The sequence below is a fragment of the Orbicella faveolata genome, unplaced genomic scaffold (genome assembly GCF_042242905.1).
Source record: "Orbicella faveolata isolate gen_17 unplaced genomic scaffold, um_ofav_v1 contig_25, whole genome shotgun sequence".
NCBI classification, from domain to species: Eukaryota; Metazoa; Cnidaria; class Anthozoa; order Scleractinia; family Merulinidae; genus Orbicella; species Orbicella faveolata.
Genome location: NW_028301553.1, coordinates 21,331,366 through 21,351,318, shown reverse-complemented (window position 1 = coordinate 21,351,318; position 19,953 = coordinate 21,331,366). Strand labels below are relative to the sequence as shown.

The following is a 19,953-nucleotide window of genomic DNA, read 5'->3' as shown; positions in this document are numbered from 1 at the left end:
AAAATGCATTTTTTAAACATAAATTAGTGTTGTTCAAAGAGGTTTTAATAAAATCGAACGAAATTTGGTCCACTTAACATAATTAACATTGCGACTTCCCTGGTAAAATATCACGTGATTTAGTCACGTGATCGACGTTCAAGGAAAGCCGATAAGAGCTGAAAAATAGACCATTTTCAACAAGAAATGGCAACACTTTTTCTGTAATTCTTGAAAAATGCAGTGGTACCTTTTAAATGTCGGATACTTAAACTGTTAAACTGTGCTTGGCCTTAGACGAAATTGTGGTTTGTGTAGAAGTAGTTTCTAGCCAATATAAAAACATACTATAAAACCATCGTTTCTTGTGAATTTAAATGACAAATAAAGTGATTTTCTAAAAAGGCCAAGCACAGAGATATGGAAGACATCATGATACACAAGTATTTGGAAGTAAAAACAGGATATCGAAGTTTAAAAGTGTTGCCATTTATTAAAATACCCTCCCCACGAGACTGTTGTTCGCCATCTTGAATTTGCCATATTGGCCGAGCAGATCACCGAAAAGATAACCTGGGAACGACAATTTTCGTTGTCCTAGAGACGAAATGGCCAATAAGATCAATGATTTGATATCAGGCCTGGCTCCAAGATTCAAAATGGCGGAAGAAGAAGCATTGATGTGGTCGTGGTTTGACTAATTTTTCCAATGTTTTTACCCGTTTTAATACGAAACATTTAACTGCAGAAGCTGAAAAATCAAAAATGATGCTTCTGCTAATAGGAAGGCAGCCTAAATAATGTATATTTTCGTGTTTCTAGGTGAAAAGGTGAGAATAAATGACCAAATTGTAACGAAATGCTTATTATTGTAGATTGATGTTGTGGTTCGTGAGAAAAAAATTAAGCTTATTGCTCACAGCTTACATGAGCCTTCGTTGACATTTATAATTGACATGCGCGAGATTTTGGCGGAAAATTCAACCGAGCTAATCAGTGAGCAACGATCCGTTTCTGATTTATGTAGATGTTATGCTCTTTCTACAAAGATTGCAATTATATGTCTTAAGGTTTTCTATAGCAAAAATACGGGAGTGACTTGGTCTAAAGGTAATTTTCGACAGAAAAGCCGTGTTCTTTGTATAATTCTGTGAGCAGAAACTGTTAGATTTGGCGCCATAAATGGCCTCTTTCTTTGGATGTGGATTTGCTCGAGTTGCGGTCAAACACAGTTTCGTAAAACCAACTGGCAAAGTTGAGTATGACCACGACAACCGCTTGAGAAACTACCTAGCAGTATTTCAAGGACACCAAGAGCGATATGAGGTAGACAAACATTCTTTTGTCAAACGCTCCAAGAGCCTAGTAAACCATTTTGGAAAATGGAAGCTAAAAACTAACAAGGATGAATACACAGAACATTTCAGCCCCAACAACTGGGAAAAGCTGACCGAATATGAAAAGAAGCAACACACTCGTACAAATTGCGAGGCTTGTGATGTTCATCACTTTCCTTTTCAATCTTTATTTCCTATGTGGAATCAGAAAGAAAACTGTATTACACAACAAGGTTTTCACAAGAACATTAAGAGCTGCATTCTTAAACCATCATGCTGTGGAAATATGAAGGTCACAAAAAAGGCTATAAAAACAGCTACTTCACAGTCCAGAAGATGCAGAACAAAGGGCCAATAAAAGGAAGCGACAGGAAGAAGAAGGCCAACGTAAGAAGAAAAGGCACTCTCCACGGCCAGATGATCTTGACTTTGACAAAGACGGGCTCCTGGAAAAAGTTAATGCAATGAGGGATGGAGATAAGGTTAGTAAAACATACATTGTGTAACCAGACAAAGTAAAAAGGGCAAAAAAGGTAAAGCCACCCTCTAGCCTGTGCATGTATTACAAAATAGTAATAAACTGCAATAAAAATAAGATATTTAATCATTATAATTATAATAGACTTACTAGGGCAGTACTACTAACAACTGAATCTGGGTGAAACTAATGATAAAGTGGTAATAACTGTAATTACCCTGAAGCCAGAATCAATTACACAAAAATCTCAGGCCAGAGAGAAATTTACTTGGCAAAAAAAAAAGTTGAAAGGTGTACCCTTCTTTTCCAGATCAATTACTCAGAACTTGCCCGTCAATATGGTGTGATGGAAAAGACAAAACTGGGAAATATGGTTCTCAAGGAGTTCCTGGAAAGTAAAGGAGTACAGTTATCCAGATTCCAGCAATTCAGACAGGAAAAACCAGCAGCCAGACGAAAAATAATCCGAATGCAAGGTGGAGAGATCTCAGTACCAGTTCCAAGAACAAACAAAGAAATAAGGGAAACTTTAATGGTTAGTACAGTGCAGTAAACTAAATATAAATGAATTCAAAAAGAACTTTTCTTTACTTTTTCAGCCAGGATCCATAAATCTGCATATACTGAATTGTAGACGATGCATGTAATGTATTTTCAAGACTTCTCATGATACATCTATATCTCATAAAGATGTACATGTAGAGCTCTTTGAATTATGGCCAATTGCCAAGAGAGCTCAGCTAATTATTAAATGAGAATATGCAAAGTTTGCTAGGTATTGCATTACAATGTCACATGAGTACACAAAATACTTCAACATGCATAACTCTGGATTCATTAATTTGTGTTGTGTTTCCTTTTTCAGAGCAAAATTGAAAGTGGAGAGTTCATTCTCGGCGAAATGATTGTCCCCCAAACATTCAAAAAGGTGTTGCTGACAAAGGAAGGTACCCTCAAGACTGAAAGATTTACCGTATCTGGCCGTAAGATCCCTCTCCTAGAAATAAGGACACGCATGCTAAAAGAGCAGGAATCCCTGGGTTTACTACAAATTCACAATGATGACTACTACACTGCCATGACAGATACTGAAGTCAGATCCAGACTTATTCAGCTTGGTGAGGATGCCAACACAGGGGATGAAAGTGAAATCGAGTCTAAAGAGAGATTAAAAGCAATGGAAAGAAAACGGCACATCATGGTTTGGGGTGACAACTCAACCCTTCTCAACCATGGTCACCTTCTACTGACAGTTAATTCAGTATATGATGAGGCCCTGTATTACACCAATGAAGAAATGAAAGCAAAAGGCAAAGGAGACATTGATGTACAGTCTGTAGTTGAAAGACCCCAAGTCTACACTCTGGGGAGATGTGGTTCCTCTGAAGTTGATCAGCTAGCCTACATTAACACCAGAAAGGCCTGTTTACAGAGTATGAACATTAAAATCACCACTTCAAATGGAGTTGAGATTACTGATGTAATGCACTTTTTTCATGGAGATGGCCCCGAGCAACAATTTGAGGCTGGAGAACAGAAAGGGGGAAATGCTGGATGTGCAAGTTGCAGTGGTGATGCAAGAAAGTACAAAGACCTCGCAGTTTCTCTTTGCAAACCTCACCTTACTCTCTCAGAATGGTTGAGGAAAGTTCTACAGGGGCCTGCTGGGAAAAATAAAAGGAATGCTGGTTTGAAGCCATTTAAAGATCTTCGCTTAGAAGAGTTCAGAAGTGAATGCAGAGCCCGAGGCCTCGAAACTGATGGACAAAAGAAGGACCTTCAGGAAATTCTCAAAGAAGAGATTGGTGGAATTCAACGGGTGCCAGCAATGATGTTCTTTGACCAAGAGAAAACACTAGCAGACCTTGGTTTAGGTAGGCATTGCATACTGTCTATTACCAATATTGTGAACATCAAGAGACAGATCTAAAAAAAATTTGTACACAGTACAGTATGATTTTTTTCCTTGGCCTGTGTTCTGGGTAGGATGATATATTTGTTGGGAAGTTTACAGCAATGATACATGCACTAGTCAATGTACAGTGTACATGTAACATCTATTTACAAATGTATAAATGTTTACAAATGCATGGTACTTGTTACAAGTTCGGGTATATACAGTAGAATTTTACATAAAAATAATGACAAGTGGGCCATTCATAAGCATAAAAATCTTGAAAATCTTATTTCAAACAGGAAACTATGAAGTCTTACCTACAGAGCCTCTTCATGATGTTAAGGAACACATTGCCAATGTTCTCACTGAGTTACCTTCACACCTTGAAAAAGATGAAAAAATTGCATTTCAGGACATCATTGAGTGTTCATTTGCTGGAAAGGAAAAGCTACATGGCTGTGATTATCAACTTGCAGCTGTCATAGTGGCTTAATACTTAAGAGGTAATGATCAAAACATTTTACAGACTAAAGCAGATCTCACAATAATGATAAACAATTTTTGAGTTCTTTTTTTCTATTTGGTGATGGCCATCCTTTTTGATATTTAGCAGCATATGGTGAGGACACAGAGGCTGTTCATACTATTATGTTGTTTAAGGATATTTGAGAATTTCATTTATATGTTTCTGTTTAGAACTTTCACAGCTATTAATAAAACAAAATAATACAAATGTCAGTTGAGGAACAATATGAAACAATGGAAGTAGAATTATTTTGTTACGATAACTCTTACAGTAGTGAGTGCTAGCCAGACAATTGACTACAGTACAATGTACACGAGCACGTAGTCAGGAAATTATAGTCTGACTAGTCATACAATAATAACTTACAGCACAGATTGTGCTCCAAGATAGAGTCATGTATTTGTTGTAGTTTAAAATGAAGTCCAGGTCAATATTATTTGAAACTAGTTTGATTTGTATTTTCCTTTGCTCCAGAATTTATTACCATAACCCTTAAACAAATGAAAAACAATTCAAACTAGTTTGAAATCATTTTGACCTGAAATTCATTTTAACATGTGCTACAGAACTCTTAAGAATGGACTTGAACTAGGCTACATGTAGCTATTGACAGCACTATTGCCTGACATATTATTATAATTGTGTTTTATCTCTTGTCAACAGGCAAAGTAAGACCTAAAATACAGACACTGCTGGATTCCCTCACAGAGCTCAGTAAACTACTCTACTTGCCAGCCCAATCACGCTCTCCAAAGTTAGTGTTACGTCTTCACAACCAAGCATTCATCCATGCCATGATATGCAAAGACATCATTGGGCAACCAAAGTCCCTAACAAGCAGAAAGTTCTATGGTCGTTACTGGCATTCTCTGACAGCTCATGCTGGAAAGCAGAGTAGGATTATCTCAGCAAAATCCACCAACACCGAGGAGGAAGAAAGGCACTTTAACACTCTACAAGGTGTCACCAGATTGACTAGCAGGAGACCTGGTGATATCATCACTCCAAGCCTGATCCGCCTTCAAGCTGAACAGAAGCTTGCAGAAAGTAAGCAAGGCAATGCTGTTAAAATGCAGGAATCACAGATTTCAAAATACTACAGCACTTTACCACCACTCCCCAACACAAATATACCTAATCGTTACATCGTCAACAATCCCAAGGAGTACCAAGCCCATTTACAAGCCATCAGTGACTTCATTGCCTGTGGTGAAGGTGTCTGGTGGCGTCAGATCTTGTCTGGGGTGGAATTTTTTGATGGCCCTGATGAACCAAGTACCAGACCCCAGGGACCAAACCTTCACCATTTCAGATCAAGTGATCTCAAAAAAGAAGAACAACACCTTCAGCAAAGCTGGGAGAGATGCCTGAATAATGATGCTGTTGTAATCCCCCACAGGATCATCAGATTGTATGACCAGAAAGGTGACTGCACCAGAATCATACACACAAATTTTTTACACAGAGAGAATGATGAAAGTGATGCAGACAGTACACCACTTCAGGAAAGTACGTATGCAGATGATGCAGCAGATATGGAATGCCAGGAATATCCTGACTTGGCTTGTCAAGGTGAATGTGGAGAAGAGGATGAAAATAGAGAAGAGATAAATGTAACAGGACTGGAAGAGGTAGTCACATCTGTAGTGAAAGATCTGTCCATTGACTACACTGACGATGAGGATGAGGATAATTATGAAGTTTCAGAGCTACAACCTCTTGCAGCAGCGAAAAGAAACCAGCAAAATAAGAGCTCTCATTCTCTTGCCAAGTCCAGCAGTCCACAAGTGAAACAAATCAAAACCAAACTCTGTGCAAATATAGTGAAAATAGTTGGGGAGACAGATCGCCTGTACAAACTGGACACTGCAAGACAAAACCTTAAAGAACATCCCACAAATGACTTTTACAAAAGAAATTATGAAAGCCTTCTTGCACCTGTTCAGACTCAAATACTGGCCCATCACACTGCTCTTAAGAAACAACACAAAGAATGGGAAAAACAATACTACCTCAGCCACGATTGTTCTGAACCAAGCTTACAAGTCATAAGAAGAAACAAGGAGCAGTATTCGATTTATAAAAATATGCTCTTGTGTGAAGAACTTTTAAAGTATTGGAAAATAACTGTTCACTTATGAACAAGCATAGCATTATAAGATATGAATCGCCTTCGTCTAGGCAATATACATGTAAGCTCAAGTTGTATGAGCATCGACAATATAAATTATACATTGTAATTATATAACACTTAATTTAAATCAAAATTGTTGATGAAAAACCAAATCATAATAACATTATGCTACGAATATAACAAGGTAATTAAAAAGATTTTGGGACAAGGTTTTTCATTGCACACATACAGCTGTAATAATTTGGGACAAAGGTTTTCCATGGCACACATACAGCTGTAGTAACTTTAAAAGATATATATTTTAGCACACATTTTCAACATAATGATATAGAACTATTTCTTCCATGTGTCAAAAAAAACTCACATAACCTTAACTAAGTGACTGTTAAGTTATAGAGAGCACATGTACAATTAATAGAAAAAAACATGAAAACTCCTATTTATCCACTTTCCACAGTCGTCGTATTTTTTATGAATAAATTCATTAACCAAACAATTTTATTTCCATGTATTAAAAACTAAATTCCTTTCAGATGCGAGCTCCAATACATTATCCGGAGTTTTGGTGTGTTTCTGTTGACCCAAAATAAAATTCTCCCAACCAAACTTCAAATGAACACACATTGCTACTAAGGAGAAGTAACAACCGAATCATATTCAGTCAGCGGTCCAAAACGGGCAAATTTGCCATCTTAAGTTTCGGAAACGAGTAATCTGAATAAAAAAAACGGCCACTTAAACGAATTAAACTAAACGTTAATCATCTGGATTACTGTGGAAGCAAGACTTCGTGTAGCTCGCGGTCGTACATGGTAATAAAGGTTATTTGTGTACGTTTGAAAGCTTATTCGAAAACTTCAAGAAATAAAACAATGCTTACCTTTATTGACTCAAGCCATCTTTGTTTTTCCACTCGATGATCTCAACAAAAACAGGATATAAGAAGTAGAGAGTTCATCTTCCCAAAAAAATACACGAACATGGCTACTTTGTAGATATCGTTCGGCAAACCAGTCGGAGCCTTCGGCCGCCATTTTGTTTCATATTGGTTCGGTTCGCTGCTAGTTCCCAGGACTCTTTGTGTTTCAGAACCCGGCCAAAACAGAACTTGGCCCTTGCCTTAATTTTCCTGAGTTTGTTGGGAATGACATGGGAAGGAAAATTTTACTTTGATAAGTGTATGCCAATGGGTTGCTCAAGTTCTTGAGATGCACCAAAGACAAAACAACTTAAATCTGCTTCAGCACTGCTCAAATTGGTGTGAGGCTTTTAGTATAGCAAAGATATTCTTGTACTAAAGGCACGGAAGACTGAGTTGTTCTGCCATTATTATTTGCAGAGTAATTTAAACAAACATCATTTGTAGGCTAAGTGTTGACTGTCAATTTGACAGAACAATTTGAACTACCTGTAACTCTTCAAAATACCTTCAAGAAATGCAGTTGTAGACTAGAAATAAGATGTGCCACTCTCCTTGACATTTAAGTCAAACTACTGATTTGTTTGTTTAACCAGCATGCCCTCTTATCTTGTCAAAACAGGCTGGTGCCTGTCTGACAAGTGCTCGGCTCCCTTACTATACAAAAATTATTTGCAGGCTAGGTGTTGTCTGTCAAACTAATGTTTAAAAAAATTATGAATAGAGAAAAAATAAATGTATGAATTAAATATTGTTTAAGTAGCTCTGAAATAAGCAAGAATTTTAAATTCCATATATACATATACCAGTAATGCTGACATTCTGATTGACACGGACCTTACTGAATTGGATCAACATGGCCTAAAGTGCAAATGTTCCTTGCCCTTTAACAACATTGATTTTGTGATTATAACATAACCCCAGACCCTGGCCAAGATGCGATATGTTTAATCAGTAAGTTTAGGTAACCTTGTCTATGTGACTGACCCCATGGGATGACTTGTCACTAAAATTTACTATCTCCGCCCCTTACGTCATAAGCACATGCTATCCACCAAATCAAAACAAGATGTAAATGCACCAAGAAATATTGAGTCCGGTGATCTCAGTTCATTTTATAAAAGTCATTTGGAAGAAATTCTTCTTGAAGGACAGGAAAATGTAGTGAAAATAATTAGCCCTTTAAGAACGTTCTGCCAGCCATTTAAGTATAAAAATCGTTTCTTGTGACATATGCCTAACACTCTTCTTGCTTGCAAAGGCTATTGTATTCAATACTTTAGTGGATTAAGCCTAAAACGTGGGCATCAATATTTTAAAAAAATAAATAAAAAAGGGATGAGACCACATCATATACAGTAAATCCTTGAGTTAGTGCCTCCCCTCAAATAAGCACCCCCTTTGAATAAGTGCCCCTCCTATTGGCCAAAATTTAAAAGAGTGCTGAGACAACAAAGGATGTATAGCTTTGATCATAATCAATCACAAGCAAGTGATTATCGACGCATTCAACTACTGCACATTGACCGTCACAACGGATGGTAGTGAAGATCTGCTGATCTTCATTGCCTGAAGCTAAACCAACCTTGTTCAACAGGCCTAGACCGGCTAAAGAGGTTATATTAAGGGGTTAGTTCTTCAAGAGAGACAGGGTTTTTCTGAGAGTTCTGAGGGACTGACACATATTACACCAAAAAAACACCCAATCATATATGACCACGATTTGGAAAAATTCAATAAGCATCCCCCTTGATTGAGCACCTCCCTTGAATAAGCGCCCTGTGTTTTCTTTTAAATTTGAAGCGCCCAGGGAGCTAATTTGAGGATTTACAGCAAATGTACACTAGTTGTTGGCCCCTTTGCTTCTATTATTATTGCTTTGGGTTTTTGCTGTATGCCATGTTGCGTGTTACATTGAAACTACGTAGAGAGTTCCAGCCAGAAATATTTTTCAAAGTTCCTACTGCGCAAGTGACAATACCATAATTCTATCAGTTTAAAGGGAATTTGATGTATTAACGTCTTTCATGTTGTTGGTCCTTAGCAGAGAGAAAGAGCCTTTAATCTCAGATGGAAATCGACCAGAGCCCAGGCAGCAATCTACTATGGGTTTGAAGCGTCTGATAGTGATAATGAAGATCACGACAAACATGGTTTTTGCAGCATCCAAGACAAGAACAAAGAGCAAATAGAAGATAATGAAGATCATCTCCAGTTACACACCCTGACACCATATGTTATGATGTTTGGTCAACCCAATCACGCTGGTTACTGGTCCAGCGATTTCCTCCCATTAGCACAGGCTCATAAATGGACAGTGGATTTGTTTCTTAGAACTGCACGGGTTCATAAATTGGCAGCAGATTCATGTCTCAGAAAAAAAAATGGTGGGAAAAAAGAAGCTTGATCTGGAAGAGACCAAAGGGCAAAACTGAGTGTGATGATAGTTTTTGGAACCGGTTCATTGTTTTATTAAAGTCGACAGTCCAGCCGCAATGGCTAGAAATGGTCCACAACGTAAAACGGAAGCCAAATTATGGAATGTGTGGCTTAAATGGCGATATGGAGGAACAAATGCTCAATAAAATCGAACTAGTTAGTCGCGTTGTCGATTCCCAGGTCGAGTGCGTGGGGAATCTCATTTACAACAAATTAGCACGGTCTGATAGGCTAACACTGGGGTGGGGTAACACTGGGTTGATGTTGCCAATAACGCTATTCATTCTGTGGCCCATTTTTCATCATATCTGCGTTTAAGTGGTTGGGTATGGCAGTGACATGAAGATGACCACCTGTACAATCAAATTAACATTATCCTCTAACAATACCACTAAAAACGTGTTTTTGCAGTTAGGATGAAAGGCACAAACTGTCTTAAGAAATGAGTCTACAAGTCTGTCATGCATAAAGGGAAAAGAGTAAGCCCGTTGAATGGGAGAGCTGCCGTTGTGGTAACAGATAAGTCCCTAATCTTGTGTTGTTATGACAGAAAGAAGGAATGCGCAGTCGTTTCATTTTACGTCCAACAATCCGACGTCAATGATTTTGCCATTGACTTGTCTTTACAGAAACTAATCAGTTGAGCTATGTTATGAACAGAAAGTTTCATTCAGTGGACTTAACAATTTTTTAGAAAAGTTTAGGGCAATTGCATTTTAACCCTCACTCATTTCATATCCCTCCAATTGATGAAGTAAGTCACCACCCTCCCCAAAATAAAAGGCAACTTACCAGTATTTCCTAACCCTTTAGGAGATGCTGCCAGAAAACCCCTCAGAAAATCTTATCCATAGGGTGTGTCTATTTAATTGAATAGCCTTGAAACATATATTTTTGGCAGACAGCTGTTTATTGAAATTGCACATATCAGCTCCTAACGTTTGTTAATTAATAACTCAGATATTTTAATGACCAGAATTAAAACCCTGATGAGGGTTATTGTTTCGATTGTAGCGAAAAACAACTGGTTCCCTTGTTTTGTAAAAACCAAACAAATGAAAAGAATTGCATTTCACTCACTTGACATGTCCATACAACATATGGTTTTGTTTTAAAATGCAATGTCATGCACAAACATGTAAATTTAACGGATCATAAAAGTGTTAAACTACCATATGCAAATGACGTTTAAGAAATGGCCATGGATTTAATTTGTTTGGCAGCTCCCTTAAAGTGCACCTAACCCCCAAAATTTTTTTCACTAAAACGAATCCACTTGTTATTTGAAGCATTTGGGGGGAAAAATTTTTGAATTTGGTTGAATCCTTGATTTGCTATGGCCTTTCAAAGTCACACCTGAAGTGTTACATGACTGCGTTTCAGGGAGTCTGGGGTGGTGGTTGCTGATGACGTCTACCCAGGAACCAAACACAATGGCGCCTCAGTCAGCTCTCTGTATTTGCTCGAAAAAATGGAAAACAAAACTAATTGTTCCAATATATTTTGAGACTGAAACATCCAAGTTTTGTTTCAGAATCATTTGTTTTTCGTCACTGGAGTCAGAGTTAGGTGTCGATTCGGAAGACACCGAAATAAACTTTGATCGAGCACATTCTACAACTGTGAACTCACTGCTTAGCGCTTTGAGAACAATTTGCCATATTTCAAGCAACGATGGGGAAGACTTCTTTGCGGACGAGCTACTTGTATATTAGGAATGGAAAGCTAGATATGAAGGAGCAGGCAAACGAAAAGCAGGAAAGAAAACTCGAGGACTGCTTTGGATGGTAATTTTGTCACCTAAACACAAGATTCCCATGCGTGTTTAAAACCTGTTTACATTTGTCCGTAGCGAGAATGAATTTTTGTCAAGGTATGGTGGTTCAATTAAATCCAGTTTGTGTTTTACTATCTGGAATGCTTCATGTTTATAAGAGCAACATAGGTGTTGCAGTTTTTGAGACCTGATGATCTCCAAAACACTGGCTTCGATCGATTGAAAATCGTAGAATTGTTTGGACCTGTATTTTTGAAGCTACAGGAAGCAAGGCGGAAGGAAGCATTTCATACAATTACCGATTTCACATTGCCACACGTTTTAAGTCAACTCCAAATAGCCAGTGTAATTTTTTTTCAAAGTTTGCAGTGAAATTCATCGGATAAGCGAAAAGGATGTGTTCCCTAAGCGGTCCGCAGATGATGTTATGTGGTCATATTTTCGACACTAATGTATAGAATGTTTGTTGCACTACTGATTTCCAAACCTTCGAAAAACTCTGAGTGTCACAATTTTGTTATCATGTAATTCTAAAGGATTAATCTTCAACTTTAATCTAAATTGAAAGAGAAATAAGTGCTGGTTGGCGGCGTACAGTTGCAACCTATTTACACATCAGTATATTTGGTCATAACGCTTCTTGATTGATCACACAACTTTGCTGGCTATGTTATAAATACTGCGGGACTGGAAGATATAGGTTGTCGGTAGTATTTCAACAAATTGTTGGTTGGCTAAAAGCAGGAAATTTTGAAAATAGTGTTTGAAAGTCTGCGGAACAAATTCCAGTGAGAGTTCTTCAATGGTTTTCACAGACTCAGTTCGCTTGTTTCAGTTCGACAAAATCAACCATCGTTATGTCTTTATTGTACCATTGACCAATCATCGCTAGTAAATTGTATGGTATATCTTTTTTTAGATCTGGGATATTGCTGCAACAGCCGATAGCACTTCCAGAAGGCATTTGTAGGCACTTTTCGAATATGTATTGCACCATCCTGAAGGAAATGAGAGGACGTGAGATATTCGATCTTCCTGGGTAGACGTCACAACAGCCACTGGACCCATTGTCCTCAAACTCGGTCGTGAAGCAAAATGGCGGTGTTTTGGGGCTATTTGCAAAATTTTGTCAGAGCACAGAAAATTGAGGATTTAACTGAATCCAAAAATTTTTTCGCAGAAGTATTTCAAATAACATGTAGATTTGTTTTAGCGAAAAAAAATATTTTGGGGTTAGGTGCACTTTAAAGCAGGTGTTCAAGTCTGTTAACGGTTTTCACTTAAGTTATTTTTAACTTTCCAAGATTTTCATTGTCACATTTAGAATATAAAACAGAACTAAGGGTTTTGAACGGAAGTCAAATGTATAATGGAATTCAATGTTGTAATAAATCCCAACCCAGAGCTACTGTTTTACCTCTTCAATTTTTATGCAGTTATTTTTTGTGCATTTAAATCTTTCCCTTGGAGAGGGGCTATTACCTATAATGGACTAAGCAAGGAGGCTCCAACAGAAATTGGTACATTTAACAGGCTGGAGGTGTATTAAACAATTATTCCATGATTGCACATTGGATATGAGATGGTAGATAGCCAATGAGGTGTGTAGCGCCCAGTTGGCCAGAACTATCTCATATCCAATAAGCAGGATACCCAATGAAATACCTCAAAATTGGCCACAATCATTGAGAAAACAATGCGTACACCTAACATATTTGTGGTCCATGGTATTTGAGGCCATAATACCTTTGCCTGTTTACCAATCAAAAAACCGGGTAAATGAATTCACGAGGCCTAGTGTTCATCTGCTATTGCACCCTCTAGTCTTCTCACAAGAATATCTTTGTTGGCTGTTGTACAAAGTCTCCTTGCACAGAGTTCAGTCCTAAGTTCATCGACTTTCATGTCTTTTGGTGCCTTGTAGACTGCTCTTATCTGTGGTTGGGATCCATGGGAGGCCAAGTGTGATGCCAGTGTTACTTCATCTGCAAACTGGTTCTTGCATACACTACATCTTACAGGCTTCAGAATGTTGAGGATCTTTGGAGAGAGTTGTTTGTTCTGTACACACAGAACAACTTCCAAACTCTCAAGGCAATTGACACGACAATCAATGTTGTCTTCCTTCTTTCTGCCACAACTGCAATAGCACTCGAGGTTACAGTGGGGTGGAACACAGGATTTAAAATGTGAGCTGTAACAGCTGGGCATGGGCTGATGTTCAGGAAGGTAGAAACTATGTATGTAATTTGCTCACATGACCTGCCACCATTTCCCAGTTCCATCTGCTTTGTTAGATCTGTTACTTAAAGCTAGATCAGACTTAATCCCTGAGTGTTTGGCTTCTTTAGCCTGCAGGAAGATTATTCCATACCCTATTCTGTACTTGTCATATATCTTCAATGCTTGATAGGGGACTGCATAAGCTATTGTCCAGGTAGAAACATTGACATAACTGGGAAAAAACAGACAGTACAAATTAAAGTAGAGTTGACAGTATTCCTTGAGCTCTAGTACTTCAGCTTTATTTGTTGACACTTTGTTTAATAATGTACAGGTCTGTCATAGGTAAAGTACAATCCTGCCCAAGGCCAGAGTCCTCAAATGCTGGGCAGGTGACTCATCAGCGCATTCCAAACCATCAATCAACCAATACCCATAACGGCCCAGGGAAATAGCTTGATCACCAATTAGTAGTGTTGGCAGCTGATTGTACCTTTTGTTTTCATCAGCATAATGTTCCTTTATAAAAGGTACAAGGTACCCCAGACCACAGCCTGGCTTACCAGCTTCTGGTGTTTGGTGCCTGTCACAGGTATTTTCCATGTGAGTGACTAGCCTCTTGTTAGCATGTTCTGCAATTTCTAACCTTGAAACTCTTTCCCCAGCACCTAGCTAACAAATGATAACATTAAGAACTTTAGTGAATAGTGTATTTTTTATAGCTATGCAAAACAATCAGGGACATAAAGTTGTTAAGCTCGGATAAATTGAACACATGCAAGTTCAAATTACTGGTAATAACTATTTTACAAAACCAAAGTCTTTGAGAATCTTTACCTGTGGTTTTAGGGGTCAATACTTTAATATTAATAATGCATGACTGTATCTTGCAGTAATACTTAGTAGAGTCTTTTGAAGGTTGTTGTCAATAAGTTCACCATTAAAGACTTCATAAGATAATTAATAATTTTCACATTGAATTCAATATGCCATGTTTTCCATACAAAATTTGTCAAATACAGGAGACATGTTTCCAAAAATGCAAAGTATTTTATTTTTCATATGTAGATAAGCTTGCATTACCTCTGACTTTGAGCCTGCTTTCAAAGTAGATGCATCTTTGGTTTCCTCTTCACTTTGCACACCATGGTCAGTCTGGCTTCTTTTTTCACATGGTCCTTGTTTCTGTATTGTGTGGTGGATCATCTCCAGCCAGTGTGGCTTCATTTCCTGTGGACTACCCAGATTAGAGTAAACTATCAGTCAATTGAATAATAGTGACAGAATAACATAGTAAATGGTTTGAACTCAGGTGTATCAGTAGTTTGTATCGTGTGATCGTCCAGAATTTCAGTTTGGTGAGTTGTTGTGTGTTATCAATTTACCTCCATCCAGTTTTAGATTCTTGGGCCCCAGAAAACAAATTTTCTAAGAGAATGAAGACCATACTGAAACTCTGGCTTTACAAGTAAGCGTTCTCCTTCATGTTTGTTGAATAAAAGTGGTTATTTCTCCATCGTTTTTGCTCCATGATAAAACTTTTGAAAATAATTTTGTTGCTTGAGCTCCTGTCAAGGGAGGTCTAAGTCAAACTAGTAGATCCAGTACTACTTTACCCTCCCCTCCTAAATAAAAATACTTTTTGCTCATTGATGATTCGGCAGGAAATCATTTTTTCCCGAGACTTTGCCATTGAAAGGCAGCCATCCTGAATAACATGCACTCACTATTGAACTACAACTATAAATTTTATTATCTAGAATAGTTTATTCAACAACCTGTTAAAAAATGTTTGTTTAAACCATCCCAAACTTGTCCTAATTCAGCCATCAAATCATAGAATATTCTCAGGCAAATCGTCTCTAGGGCCACAATTGAGCATGGGTCATGTGACCATACCATAGCAATGGGAGGAAATGCCATGGTAACGAACCAACGTAAATCAGTTGCCAGAAAACAATCCTGATGCAATTGAAAGCAAGGATTTAAGGAAGCATGCAAGGTATCTCCCTTGCTGGAAGGATGTAATGTGGACCTGATGGTCCAAGGAGTACATAAGGAGCCTTTGAGAAAGGCATAACCTCAACCACCAGAAAGGAGAACCGCTGATTAAGACTGGAGACGTCATTCTGATTCAAGGTCACGAACAGAACAGAGGAAAGTAAAACCTCGCGATTGTAGTCAAGCTTATCCAGGGCAGAGACGGTGTTGTCAGGGCCGCAAGACTGAGGGCAGGGAAATCGTTCCTTAAAGTGCCCCTAAAACGGAAAATCATGTTTCTTTTCCAATAGTTTTCAACTCAATATGGCTATTTGGGTTCACTAGTGGATCGTAGGCTGGAAAAAACTTCAAACCAAGCATTCTATGGTACGGTATTTTTGCTATGAAATTGCTGGAAATCTGTCCGCCATTACTGAAATCATGTTCCAGTTGAGTCCGTGGAATGGCAGTGGAATGCATCAATCATGATGTCAGACTCTAAACCCTAGTTGTTGATTTCAGTGTTGTTTAGTAGGTTTTTGAGTAAAAGTTTCAGGAAATGTCCAACGTTTCTGACGAAGATTTCTCCAAAACTTCTTCAATCAGTGGATCAGAGTCTTCGGCTGAATCTTCTGAAAGTTTTTATTCGACAGCTGAGGATGTAGAACCATATGACAACAGTTTAGAGCCGATTGCAACCAAAGAGATAGCCAGCTACGCAGAGCAGCTTGCTATCGAAGAAGAGGAAGAGGAGATGCTCTGGAGCAGATTTTCTGGTGAAGTTGATGTTGGAACTTGGTCTGTACTACTTTTCTCTTTGCTTCTTTTGACTATTGCGAGCATTTATCTAAACTTACTCACTTTACAAGTCAGATCGCGAGAGGCTATTGCTGGATGTTCAGTCACTCTCTTACCTATGGTATTGCTATCTACAGTTGTGAAACTTATTTGCGGGCCATTGGAATGTTGCAATCTTTCAGGTGCAAATGCTCTAACTGTTCATTGGAGTTTGTTGTCAAGCCTGATGAGTGCAGATGCTGTTTGGAAGTTGATCGCTGTTCGGAAAAAAATGGAGGAAATAGATATGGAAGGTGCCTGTATTACAACACATTCAGGTTTTGATACTGTTTGCCTAAACATGTGGGTACTGCAGACTGCTGGAGTGGGACTTAAAACAAGACAGAACAAGTCTTATTCAACCACGATGACTCAACTAGGAGCAGCTGAAAATGAGTGAGTCTGTTTTCGTGTAGCTAAAATGATTCTTCAAAATGTGAAGTCCCAGTAACTTACTCTTTTTATGTTAGTTATGTTCTGTTGGCAACACTTGTGGCATTTCAGTTGTTCTTACTACTTACGAAAGTACTAGATGGATATTGTATATCAATTATCTAGAACTCACCAGTAGATTTTCATAACCCTGCCTCCATTTTATCATTTTAGTGATCTTTTGTAATTATTTTAATTTTCATAAATCAATATCACAATTTGCAGAAAATTATGCTATTTGGTCCATGTACATCTAAAGCATTTTCCTTGAAATTGGGATGATTCATTAGTTTGCATGTAAAAATTACTTACCATGGCATTGTTCTTTTTCAATATCTAGATTCCATAGATCTGTTGCCTACTGGCAATTTGTGCGATTTGTTTGGGAATGTGTTGGATCCTCCAACAGAGTTCCCCTCCCAAGTTGTGTCTACTCTGCTATAAGGAAAGCTTTCCCCAATAATGCAGAACAATATTGGGGCTATGAGGAGGAAATTGAAGACTGACTACATGTATTTGCAGGTATCAGTTGGGAAACATTTTACATACAGTACCTCAAAGGGAATGAACCAATGTGTACACATGCCAACTATTTCATTCACATTGACGTTTAACCTCTGAGACAATGAAGTTAGGTAAAAGCATGAAAACATGTATTTCAGTCTGAATTGGCAATAACCATGCATCAGCATTTTTATGACATCAAAATGTAATTTATAGTATCGGAATACAGAGAAATCATAAGTTAAGGTGTTGATGGCAAAAATCAATGTTCCTGTTTTTGGACTCAACTTGGATGTTTCCTTCAAACTGTTTATATCAACCAAGTATTAATTAGCCTTCTACTTTTGTCAATTATTTTAGAAGGATTTGATAATTGTCATATAAGACCCTGATTGGAAAACTGCTAATATGGATGCCTGTTTATACATACATGTACATGTGATACTAGCCTTTACTCCTTTTTGAAATTGATTAAGGCCATATTTGATTCCAGTTTAGTTAATTTCCAAGACTTTCATTTAGCTGATACTCATCAGACAGGGCTGTGCATTGGGTGAAATTATAAATATTCTTTAAAGTAATTTTAAATGTCTAACCGTCTGATTCTTTCAATCTCTTTAGATGATTGAAGTCTGTCCAGGAAGCAATGTCTACTGGTATCTGGGTAACCGGAACACAGCCCTGAACAACACCAAGACTGCTAGGGAGCTTACAGCCTTCTTGATGGATACCTTTTTCAGTAAAGAAGTCATGCCTGTCTCAAATATGAACGGGGGAGGGAAAAAGGGATACCAAAAGCTTAACCCAACTATATTAAATGCAATGAGAGGTAAATATATGCAATATTCCAGAAAATTACTTATTAATGTTCCAATAGAATGACAAACTGAAACATTTGTCTGACCTCTTCCTAGAAACTTTCATCTATTTTCATGTATGTTTATACCTGTATGAATATACATACAAATTTATTGTTTTGTAAAAGTGTTCACTTATTCTAGCTAGTGTCTCTCCAACGGTCGCATGTGTATTTCAAATCAGTGTAAACAATGTACAGTAAATTCACATTTGGCAATTTTATCAGAGTGCTGCACACAAGTTGTGCATGCAGTACAAAACAAAACAGTAATAAAATGCAAAGTCAAATCTAAAGTTGATCAGTTTGTCATCTATTACAATCATGCCATTATAATCACACTCTAGTTTACAATTGACATCACTATTGAGCACACCAAAAACAGTTCTGCAAATCAACTCCTGTATATACACACAGGTACATTACAAATCTTCTTGATTCACTGGACACACAGTTCCATGAATGATTACAAAATGAAACACTTGCAACATACACTGGCCACGTGTGAAGTCAAGATGGCTGAATACTAATTGACCAAGACCTTGTTTTTGCATGTCTACAACCGGATACATGTGTGGTTAAGGTCCCTAAATATGAAATATCCAACCATTGTGATGCAATTAGCATATTCAGTGAAGGATTTGTTATATGCCAAGGAACATCGTTCTCTTGTAGAACAAGGCAGTCAATCTCAAGTGGACAAGATAACCCCATCTTGCCCTCTCAGGTTGCTTATGGTGCTTTACAGACATTAAGAATAGTTAAAGGCAAGCAGCTGCACTACTATTAGCTGGAACCAATTCTGTATGTGTATGTATATTACTGGTAGTGAGAGACTTAATATGAGCTGTAAATCTGCTTTTTTAAAAGTCTTTACTGATAGAAATATTTGTCCTTCAGGGTTTGTCCAAGACGAAAACCAATATGGGAAACAGGCAGCCATAGCTTTCAGCAAGACTGTACAGGACAAGTGCTGTGGGGCCCGCAGAGGTGTATCAAATGGAATAACTGTTTAAATGGCAACGGTCGTCAAATGTACTTACATTTCATTTTTATTGCCAGTTTTGAAAATTTCATTTAGAGCACGCAGTTGCCACTAAGTTCTGTTTGGTGCATTTTTAGAAAAAGGTGTATTACTGTTGCAAAAAAGTTAATCTGACAATTTGAAACAATGACTGAACATGTTTTTGACATCTTATTGTTATTATTTCAAGCTGAGACCATGTGTAAAACCTTTGTGATAAATTAATATCAGGGAGAACAAGTTTTTCCACTTAGTTTATGTAGTGTATACTCAGACATGGTTTTTCTGTTATTTCATATCCTTATAAGAGTTTTTAAGAGTATATTTAAATAAATGATTGATTGTCAGACACATCAGACTGGTCTCTTTATAGATTATGAGTGCCCCTGTAGCATAATTATTAGCTCAAAAGGCAGGGTGAATAAAGGTGCCGAGCTCTACCCTGTTCAACCTGTGGAGGTAGTCATGCTAATTATTCAACCCACATATCTGTAGCAGACATTATTTTGACAGATCTGCATCATATGGCTTTATTCCATATCTGTTCCATATCTGCGACAGATATGGAAATGAGGCCAAATTCCTATCTGTTGCAGATACGTTGCAGATAT

General features: G+C 37.8%; 2 protein-coding genes, 1 long non-coding RNA gene and 1 pseudogene across 6 annotated transcripts; 2 read left to right on the top strand and 2 right to left on the bottom strand.

The window, feature by feature from the left end:
- Positions 1 to 1,488: 1,488 nt before the first annotated feature.
- Positions 1,489 to 7,365, bottom strand: LOC149109406 (uncharacterized). Its single transcript, XR_016208670.1, has 3 exons — positions 7,232 to 7,365; positions 4,009 to 4,073; positions 1,489 to 1,762 (listed from the first exon to the last, which is right to left on the bottom strand). It is a non-coding gene; the product is annotated as an uncharacterized LOC149109406 (long non-coding RNA).
- On the top strand, positions 1,731 to 7,236 carry LOC149109407 (uncharacterized; annotated as a pseudogene). The gene is made up of 5 exons (XR_016208649.1): positions 1,731 to 1,798; positions 2,105 to 2,329; positions 2,660 to 3,668; positions 3,991 to 4,194; positions 4,881 to 7,236. The product of XR_016208649.1 is annotated as an uncharacterized LOC149109407 (transcript).
- Positions 7,366 to 13,985: 6,620 nt separating the features above from the next.
- On the bottom strand, positions 13,986 to 16,247 carry LOC149109405 (uncharacterized). The gene is made up of 2 exons (XM_089294424.1): positions 14,793 to 16,247; positions 13,986 to 14,381 (listed from the first exon to the last, which is right to left on the bottom strand). The coding sequence occupies exons 1-2, from the start codon at positions 14,934 to 14,936 to the stop codon at positions 14,049 to 14,051; spliced, it is 477 nt and encodes a 158-aa protein (XP_089150550.1). The 5' UTR covers positions 14,937 to 16,247; the 3' UTR covers positions 13,986 to 14,048.
- On the top strand, positions 16,241 to 19,691 carry LOC149109404 (protein BANP-like). Of its 3 annotated transcripts, XM_089294385.1 has the most exons (4): positions 16,249 to 16,487; positions 16,670 to 16,922; positions 17,299 to 17,480; positions 18,084 to 18,214. In XM_089294385.1, the coding sequence occupies exons 1-3, from the start codon at positions 16,475 to 16,477 to the stop codon at positions 17,462 to 17,464; spliced, it is 432 nt and encodes a 143-aa protein (XP_089150511.1). In that variant the 5' UTR covers positions 16,249 to 16,474; the 3' UTR covers positions 17,465 to 17,480; positions 18,084 to 18,214. The 3 variants fall into 3 exon arrangements, with proteins under 3 accessions (XP_089150510.1, XP_089150511.1, XP_089150512.1); XM_089294384.1 differs by having other exon boundaries at positions 16,241 to 16,922; XM_089294386.1 differs by lacking the exons at positions 16,249 to 16,487; positions 16,670 to 16,922 and adding an exon at positions 19,219 to 19,691 and having other exon boundaries at positions 17,137 to 17,480; positions 18,084 to 18,291.
- The last annotated feature ends 262 nt before the right edge of the window (positions 19,692 to 19,953 follow it).